The 10,122-nt window shown below is 40.5% G+C and overlaps 1 protein-coding gene across 15 annotated transcripts in view; it reads right to left on the bottom strand.

The window, feature by feature from the left end:
- Positions 1-9,422, bottom strand: part of TCF4 (transcription factor 4) — a 365,917-nt gene extending 356,495 nt beyond the window's left edge. For 6 of the 15 annotated variants that reach the window (XM_047765416.1, XM_047765399.1, XM_047765407.1 and 3 more), the window contains exons 1-3: positions 7,621-7,760; positions 6,618-6,709; positions 4,900-4,972 (exon numbers count right to left, since the gene is read on the bottom strand). In XM_047765416.1, the coding sequence (XP_047621372.1) occupies positions 4,900-4,972; positions 6,618-6,689 (145 nt within the window). In that variant the 5' untranslated portion in view covers positions 6,690-6,709; positions 7,621-7,760. Of the gene's footprint in view, positions 1-4,899; positions 4,973-5,428; positions 5,534-6,617; positions 6,710-7,620; positions 7,762-8,062; positions 8,198-8,899 lie in introns of those variants that run through there. The other 9 variants (XM_047765454.1, XM_047765461.1, XM_047765445.1 and 6 more) reach the window with 7 other exon arrangements.
- Positions 9,423-10,122: the final 700 nt, after the last annotated feature.

Consider the following 10,122-nt stretch of genomic DNA (forward strand, 5'->3'; position numbering starts at 1 on the left):
TTTTTACAGTTAAAGATGGGAAACCATTTTTTTAGATATTACCAGAGTAAACTTGGTTCCTTCAACTTTTGGTTTAATTAGGCACATAAAAACAATTGAAAACAAAATATTTTCACCAGTACCCAAGCAGACTGTCAATATACAATAAAATCCAAACTCAACTTTCAAAATACCTACTATAGTCCCCTTGTTAAAAAATAATAATAATAATAAATAATGAATGATACAAAGTCATGTTGAAATCCAACAAACCAGAAGGCTAGCTTATTTGGATAGTAAGGCAGGAAAAACAATAGACAGGGTTTATATCATTATCTTAAATATGTTTTAAAAAAATGTTTATCTACTCTAAAGGTCAGGAATAGTATTGCACATCAAACCTCAGAAACATTCTTATGACTATATGATCTTAAAAAAATAAGCTATATCTCTGTGTGTGGGTCTGGGTGTGCATGAAAAGCAAAAAGACATTGAGCTGGACAGACCTGGGTTTAAAACTTAATTCATTACTAGATACCTTGAGAATAGATGGTTTACCATCTCTGAATCTCAGTTTCCTCATCTATGAACTGAGTATGGTAATCCTGGCATCTCAATGCGTTCTTGTGAGGATGGGGAAAAAAAATGCAACAAATATAAAGTGCATATAGCACAGCACTTGGCATAGTAAGAAGTACTTTAATTTTGTCAGTGTCATGTCCATCCACACCCTATCGTTCAATCTAATATTTTGCAAAGAGTCTCAGGCGAGATCAGGCAAGAGAGAATGATCAATAATCCAAAATTCAGTTCCAAACCTTACAAAACCTTCACAGGGCACATGCACAATAAGAACTATTTGTAGGCATGAAGATCAGCACACAAATCCTGATGTCTTCTTATGCAATACAAATTACAGAAAAACATAGTAGTGAAACCAATGTTATTCCAATAAAGGATTTGCAGGGCCATAGAGAATTAGCAAATCAAAACTTGTTTTTTAGGATAGCAAATAAAGACACAGTTGAGAACCTCTTAACTTGAGGCTCAGTTTTCTTTGGCTGTACAGTGAAGGCACTGGGCTAAACATTTCTAAGGGGTTCCTATCCCCCAAATTCTTCTATTCTAACATAGTGGGGTTTAATGCCACTTTACTTATTTTTTAACCTGCTAAATTATTCTGCTTTTTACAAAGAGCTACACCACCATTATGAATTGTACTATTATAGCAAGGCTGTTTTAAAATACACACAATTAAAATAACTCCATCCCATAAATACCGTTGGGGGAAACCAATTTTTTAATGCCATCTCCATGAACTCAAACTGGTACTGATGGAAATTAATTCAGGATGCTGACCATTTGAATTTTCTCTATGATACAAAACTACCCCATTGGATTGATTTTTTTTTTTTCCTTACTGGATGTATTAAATTAATGTGCTATTTTGGTGTCATGTGGCTACAGGTTGACTAATTTGCATGAACATCAAGTTTTTTTTCTCTTCTAAAAATGACCATGAGAGGGATGGGATGTGTTTTACTGCTACTTTTAATTGTTAAAACACCCATTCATTTGGCAATCGTTAACAAATGCTGAACACCTAAGTAAAACTAAACAGTTACAGGGGGAAAAAGGCTCAACTTTTAAACTAAGGAAGATGTAGTATCCGTCAGAGACTGACTGTAAATACATGGAACAGATGTGACCAGGACTGCTTGAGCATAGATAATTTCAGAGGCCCAACTTTAAAACTACTTTTTAAAAGATGCCAAAGCTAGTATGTTTATCTTTTGCTCATAAAAGATTCAAAGGTAACCAAATAAAGCATATTTTTGTTATATTAGAAAATTAATCCCTTGCTCATCAATAAATGATAGGCTCTCAGTGCTTTTTTTTTTTTTGTTAACTTTGCCATCCTACTTTTTTAATGAGAATAATTTCCCAATCATCCAGGCATATGGATGCTTTTAGCTTGTTTTAAGATCCATGATATAATGCATATTAAATCCCTTTATATAAGTCACCATATAGGTTTCAACTCTTTCTGAAAAATAATTCCAGAGCTCACCGATTCTCCCCGTTAAGGTCATCCAAGCTCTGAACTATCATGGCTGAATTGTTTTAGTGCTCTCTGCGGAACACCTGCAAACATCAAACAAAAACTGCTGGTCCTTTCCTGGGTTGACAAAAGCCTTTCATGTGAAAAATGCTCCCTGGGAATGTCAGGCTGTAGCTCAGGTTACATTCCATTCTCCCTAGCAGCCTCACTATTTCTTAAGGTGGTAGAAAAACCGTGTTTGTGAAATGAAAGATTAAAGGGAATAGGGCCACACTTTATTTTCATTCTCACATTGCAAATCACGATGAAGCACCCTACATTAATGGAATCAAAAGCGACTGGGAACCTTAAGCATGAAATATTACCATCCCTCACTTGGAAAAAAACAGAGCTGGCTTTTCCAATAGGAATAGTTCACTTATACTTTGGGTCTTTTCTCCCTGGACCCAAGTTTCAAAGCTACTCGTGAAGGTGACATCTAAGCACCATCAGGACAATGGATGTAATACCTGAAGTACATTTAGAAAATTATCTCTCTGGGCAAAGTTTCCTAGTTCATCCTTCCAGGCAAGAGGCAAGATACAGTTTTCCTCATTTTTTTTATTTGTTATGCTTTCAAAGGGATTTATCTTTGTTATTGAGTGGAAACAAAGCCACTCACTATGTCTTGGACAGATGAGAAAAACCACCACTCCAATCTGTACCGTATATATTATAATTCCCATTATACTGCATGGAATGAATAATCTGCATTTTTAATCCATCAGCCAGAACAAAATAGCCACTACACTTTTCACCTTTACAAATAAACATCTGGGCCTGAAAACTACACTACTGGTACAATGTCACTTAAAGTTCAAACATTTTAAATACAATCACAGCATATTCACTAGAAATATCACAATACATCTCACTAAGGATGAAGTCTCTGTCTAGGTTCAGTATATAGATACATTGTCTTAAGAACTATGCAAGTTTCAGTATATGATCACTTACCAAAATGCGTTAATACATATTCACACTTATCCAGCCTGCTCTCTGTAAACACTTAAACATCACAGCAAGGACTTTATTTAAATACGAACATAGAAAAGGGACGAGATGCACAGTTGTAATTTTAAATGTAACACAGTTTCATGCTTCTACATCACCTTACTTGATTAAACCATACCTAAAGTGATATACTTAAATTATTCCAAATGCGTCTGTTTTTATAAAGTGCAAAAGAGTATTTTTGCACTGACTCTGAAAACAGTCTATCTCTGTGCCTGTCTGACATAATCTACTTTTAGATTTCAACTAAATACACATTTTCTTAAAGAAAATTGAAAAGAAAATTACTGTAGGTAACTGTTTTGATAATGTCTGAAAAACTAATTTGCCTACAAGAGACACTTGTACTCATCTTTACTTCAAAGTTGTGCAGAGGACACAATAGAGAAATTTGGAACATATAATTCGAACACAACCACAACAAAAAAATTTTTTAAGTCCCAAATGAAAAAATATAACAGAGTCCGGGGCAATAAAACACAAACATATGGCCAATAGCCCTTTTAATCACTGTGGACCTCTCAAAATAAAAGATAAAATAGAACTACAGGAGGCATCTCACATTCTATAAAGCAAGTCATAGAGACAAAAATGACCTGAGACTTATGGGGGCCAGGAGAAGAAGTAACTTATTTGGAAATGGCAACTTTAAAAAGCCATTTATTTTATAAAAACATACCAATTACACACATGACAAAGATAAACAGATTTCCTTCACTGCTACAGCACCGAATGAATATCAAAAGCTGTGAAATTATACTCAATAGCTAGCAGACAATTCCACTGATATCTCACAGCTAAACGATGTCAACATTTACCAGACTGACTTAAGAACAGGACTCTGTCTAATGTACTGTTATGTCCTACTGCCAGAACTCCTAAAATACTACAGCTGTTCAACAAGCATAAATGGATTGAAGCCTTGAACCTAAAGGATAGCAGGCAATGATGTATGCCTCCTTCTGATAGAAATTTTCACTGGACCAAAAAAAAACAACAAACAAACAAAAAAACAAAAAACATTTTAAATGAACAGCATAGTTTCCGTTTTCACTTTTAATAAGAGACCTTCAGAGAGTCCCTATTAAAACTCCTCCTCAGATACCAGATAATCATTGCACACAGAGATTCCTTTGTGAATAGCGCTAATGTCTTTTTTAAGCATCACCCAAAGACCTTTCATTTATAAAATGTGAAAGTCCTTACAAATCTGTAACTTCAAATAGAGCAAATTCATTGTACATGTAAAACTCTTACCGGGGTGGGGGGACAGCTAAAGCATCAAAAAGGATATTTTAAATATAAATGAATTCATATTTAGCACTCAGATTAGCAAGAGTCTATTTACAGCTATAGTTTACTACGCAGCATTCATCTGCAAAATTAAGCACTCGTTTCTTTAAAATGGTTAATTATACATAGTACCCAATAAAATTGATATTATTTACAAGGGATTTGTCCTTTTCATAAAAGTTAGATTTTTCCCTCTTTTTAAATAAGAAACATTAATTTATTCCATGTTAACACTGCCTTATCTTCACATGTTTGATTACAACTGTATTAGAAAATTGCTTTTAAGTGATTCTGAGACAGTTTTCTTGATTAAAAAAAAAAACTACTTTTAATTTTGCAAAAGATAACATTTTGCTTAAGTTATACCACTAAGGGATAATGAAGTAACTGTATCATTACAGGCTAAAATTTCAATGACTTTTTCAGAACACTTCAACAGAGCCAAAAATATACCATGAGTGAATAAACAGCTAAGAACATTTAACTACACACTAAGAAAAGAATTTACATACTTGAGCCAGTAAAATGTCCACTCGCCAAAGAAGTTGGTCCATTTTTCCCACTGCTCACAGGAGGTGAAAACATCTAAAAGAAACAAAGAAATATTACTATTGAAAAGACATTTGTGTCTTGAGAGTTCATCAAAGATCTTTCATATCTCACTATAGAATATACAGTTTATGCTAAGGGTTCATTTTAGTAAAATATATCACCATCCAACTTAAAACTAAAACAGGCACAACATTAGCAATCACTCCACCCACCCACCCCCATTACCACTGTTCTTTCTTTTTCCTTAGGTTCAAGAGATCGCCAGAACTAGGCAGTACTACATTTTAAACCAACACAGTCCCCATAATGTTAACAAGATTCAGTTTGGAGGGCAGCGAGCTCTCTAGAAAACACTAGTTTTACAAAGGAGAAGAAAAAAGTTGTTTGTTTCATATTGAAAACCTTGGCCATAAACGTGGCAATGTCCATTTCCATCCCGTATAGGATTTGCCTGTCATATGTGAACCCAAATAAAAATAAAAATGCCACCTGCACTAAATTCTCATTTCGTCTCTAACATGAGAGCAATTTGAAGCAAGACTCTCTCTCCCTCTCTCTCTCTTTCTGTCTCTCTCTCTCTCTCTCACTCTCACTCTCTCTCTTTCACTCCCTCTCTCTCCAGCATTTATTTCGACCCTAATTGGTTTCCCTCTTCTGCGACGTATCTAGTGGATACTGCGCACCTTCCCTGAGTCAGAGCCTGCAAAAAGCCAAGGAACAAATGGAGAAAGTGCAGCAAGCAGAAAGGGGGCTACAAAGCTGCCTAAGGCTAGGGTTCCTGGCAAAACTTCCAAAAGCCATTTCTCCAAAAGGTCTAGAAGAGCAGCAGCAGCAGCAACAGCAGCAGTAGTAGCAGCAGCGGCAGCAGCAACGTGAGAGAGTCCCCACTTAGAAGGCGGTTTGGATTTTATTTGTGTGCTTTGTGGATTCTTTTCATTTTGCTTTGCAAATGCATCTTACACCAAACTCATCTGGCATTAAAAACAAATTCATTCCCCTGACATGTCTGGGACTTGGTTTGGGGAAGGGAAGCAAAGGGATGGAGAAGGACCAAGTTCAGCCGTAAAACTCCACAAGTGTGTAAGTTCTGCTTTGTACTGACTTCACGACTGTGAAATTTACAGCCTAAAGGGTTCTAAAGAATGTATGCTCAATATATACACACGGTTCCTCAGAATCCCAGGAAAAGATGCAAGTAGGAGGACTACAGGTCCTACTAATCCAAAGCATCATCAGTTTAAAACTTTAAGACACAACTGGGGTCTCCTATTTTCTCTTTTCCATTTTCAGAAAATAAATCAATCAAATGCGTAGTGCACAAAGTATCAATAATCTCTGTATTCAGATAAGGCCAAGTTGAGAGGTGGTTTATAGTTTTAGGGGTGTCTGGTTTTCCCTTCCCTTGGGGTGAGACTCCATTATTTGGGGGGGTTCAGTAGGTAGGGAATTCCAGGCAAGTAATTAGACTCCGAAAAAAAAGCCTAATTCGTCCAACACACCCAAAAATTGTAGTTAAAAACTTTACCAAAAAGACCTTCATGTTTACCAAGGATTCAGCCAATTAAAAATTATCCCTGTCCTTTAGATTACTACTGGTTTCTAGCTCAAGTGTTTGGGTTTTTTGGTTTTGTTTTGTTTTGTTTCACAGCTGTTGTTAGTTTCCACCGTTCTTTCTTACCGCACTGAAATCCAGTAAATCACTCAGCTCTTTGTCCGTCCCTAAGGCAGCCATTCGCTGTTGGTGATGCATTTTAGCAAAATCACACAAACCTAGAAACATGGAAATAACCGCAATCAGAAAATCCAGTCCCAATCCTTGGAGAAAACACAATCGGATTTTTGGAGACTGGGGGGTTTAGGAGTGGGGGTGTGGGGGCGGGTGGGATTAAGGTGGAAAGGGGGGAGGGATGGAAGAGGGTTTTTTTGTTGTTGTTTTTTTTTTTTTAAGATGGAATAGGCAGCAATAGCAAAAAAAAAAAAAAGCGATATTGATATTGTATTTCCAAAGAGACGATCAAAACTGGTAACATCCACTATAAAACCAAATCCGGGAAGGGGAAAAAAAAAGCCGCTCTTCAGCGCATCATTTTATGCAACAGGAGGTAGAGCGAGAAATGAATGGATCACAGAGAAAAGAGAAACTACTCTGAACGATCCGGTCTCAACTTTCCCCCCCCCTCCACCCCACCCCCCTCACACACACTCGCACACGCACACACGCGCGCGCACACACACACACCACTCCCCTCTGCGTTTCAAAGTAGCTATAAAGAAATTAAAGATGAGCGTCTCTGGAGTGAAAACACGTCCAAAGGGGGAGGGGTGACAGGGTCGGCGAAAGGGGGGGAGCGGAGTGGAGGGTCGGGTCCTGTAATTGTCCAGCACCCTAATTTGTGAAAGAAAGGGTTGTAAAAATTAAAGTCAGGCCCCTGGCAAAGTCGTCGGTCCTTCCAAGTGTCATTACCGGGGAGGGGGGGCCGCGGGGGGGTTAGACATGAGGGGGAGGGAAGAGGCGCGGGAGGGGAAGGGGTGTCTCCAGTGGGAGCGCCGGGAGCCGGGAGCGCCAGGAGCCGGGAGCCCGCGGCTCGGTAGGCGCGGAGCCGCGTGCGGGGCCGCCGAGCCCGAGCCCCGCGCAGCCCCGCGCACCGGCCCCGCCGAGCCCTGCCGGCGCCGGTACCTACCGCCCGCGCGCGAGAAGGGGCTCTCCGTGCACCGCCGGCGCCGAGGCGGCGTTCATGTCTAACCACTGCCTCCACCGCCACCACCTCCTCCGCCTGCGCCCGCGCCCGCTCCTGCTCCTTCCCCGCCGCCGCCGCCGCCGCCGCCGCCGCCACTACAGATCCGCAGACACACAGCCAAGATCCCTGACTCTTAACACCAACTCTCTTCTCCGGGGAGGGGAGGGGACGAGGGAAGGGGGGGAGGGGGAAACACGCCGAGGCGCACGGAATTGCAAGTTCAGCAAAGAAATGGGTGGGGGGGCTCCGGCGGGGAGACGCGGCTCGCTCGGGTCGGAGTGGATGGGATGCACCCCCACCCCCCCGAGGGAAAAAAAAAAATCTCAACACCTCCCCCGCCTCGCAAAAGAAAAAAAAAAAATACAAACGAAATTTCATCGAGCACCTCATTTTCCCTCAGATCGTCAGTTACAATCTGAAGCCTGAACAGTTCAGTTTTTGCCCGTTTCATCCATCGGAGGCACTTTGAAATTTATTCGAGTTTACATCCCCTCACTTCTTTCTTTCTCTGACTCTCGTTCCCTCTCACTCACACATCCACACACACGGCAAAGCAAGTTTATACTAGGCTGCAAATACACGTGATGCAAAAAGACTTTGCCAAGAGGAACAATATTTTTCTTTTTCCAGATATAAACCAAGCCACATTTTGCTGGGGAGATTTTCATGTCGGTACTTTTGCGTTGGGGGCGAAACCTAAATTACATACTTTCTTTCCCCTCCCTGTAAAGTCACAGAATAGTATAACTGCTAACTTCGCCAAAAAATAAATAAATAAATAAAAGGCAATTTTTGAGGGTTGATGTTGTTTTGTTTTTACACTTGAGTTCCTAGGCACGCTAAGCCCTCGTTCGCCAGCACTTTAAGTTTTTAATTCAACATTTACCATTACAGGCCCTGCATGCTCTTAAAACATACTTTTTTTCACATCACTTTTTAGGATTAAAATTAAGCTGCACAAATCGATCGTTTCATAATAACAAACGTGCTTTATCAAGTATATCCAACATACGCTATTTTAACATGGGTTAAAACACACATTTTATAAACCCTGTTATTGCTAGAGGTGCGAGTACATACACAGAATGCATGCACACACTTTTTCTCATTGGCAATTATTTAATAGGTCGTTCCTTTTGTTTTAATTAAACACTGGGATCTACATTTTAAAAATTAAATTCAATTACAAACAGTTTACTCTGACAGCAAATTGTAACGTTACCTTAAATGGCCACAAATATTCTCACAATATTCCAAGGAAAGTGACTTTAAAAAGAGAGACAAAAATCTTCTGCAAGTACTTAGTATCTCACATGTGTATCCCCCAAAAAAGTATTTTAACTGGTACTCAGTTCTGCTCCAGGGATATCCACAAAATACAAGATTATGCACCTGGCTCTGGTTTTTGCATTTTCCACCATAAAACTGCAACAAAATTCCCTCCCCCCAAAAAGAAATCATTAAAAAAAAAAAATCCGACAACTTTTTCTTATTGTTTATAAAAAATAGCAATACAGGATAGTTATGATTTTTCCTCAAACAAGTCTTGGTGGTGCTTTTTTTTCTTCTCCTCTTATAAAGTCTTAAACTTGCTCCAAGTTTAGAGGTGTCTCATCATCATCATCCTCCTCCTCCTCATCATCATCACCATTGACTCCCCTGTGGAGTCACATTGATAATAATAGGTTTCCCTGAAAGATACATTGTAATCCATTCACATCCGGGCACTGCGGGCTTATAAAGAGAAGGCGCTGCGGCCGCGGCTGCTCCTCCAGACAATGACTGGGGAGGGGCGGGGCGGGAGCGGGCGACCATAGAGTAGTAAACAGAGCGCCTAGAGAGGCGATCAAGATGGCGGCGCGTGCGGGCCACGCCTCCTCCGGAACGGGAGGCGGGTGGCTGGATTCAGGCCGGCGTCGCGCGTGAGGGCTGAACTGCCAGGGCTCCCGAGGCTGGAGCCATTCGCGGGCCCTGTGCTCCTGCGCGTTGCTTAAAGTTCCCGGTGCTTTCCCTTCTCAGTTCTTTGACTCCAAAGTGTAGTTTGCAAATCAATTAAGTAATTAAACTCTTTAAGACTTGCACAGAGGAGTCAGATGCCCTGAGGGAGGATCGGGAAAGGGAGGCCAAGAGAGGCCACATTGGCCTCCCCTACGGAAAGGTCGAGCCTGGATCTCCTGCAAAGTGAAGCTGGTGCTCTTAGCGAGGCGTGGGTGACGCAGAAAGAGGCCACTGAGCCAAGATGTAGCGCCTGGGCTTGGAGAGCAATGTGGGTCCTCTCCTGCAGGGCCCTCACCCTTTTTTCTAGGCACCCCCGGAAAAGTGAGAACTTTTCAAGCCCAGAAGTCTACTGGGAGAAGATGTTCCTTTACTCCCTTTAAACTGAGACCAGTTTTACCGTGACCCACTCCTTACTCAACGTGTAGTTCTGGCCCAGAGTTCTACCTT

The sequence above is a fragment of the Phacochoerus africanus genome, chromosome 2 (assembly GCF_016906955.1).
Source record: "Phacochoerus africanus isolate WHEZ1 chromosome 2, ROS_Pafr_v1, whole genome shotgun sequence".
In the NCBI taxonomy this organism is placed as follows: Eukaryota; Metazoa; Chordata; class Mammalia; order Artiodactyla; family Suidae; genus Phacochoerus; species Phacochoerus africanus.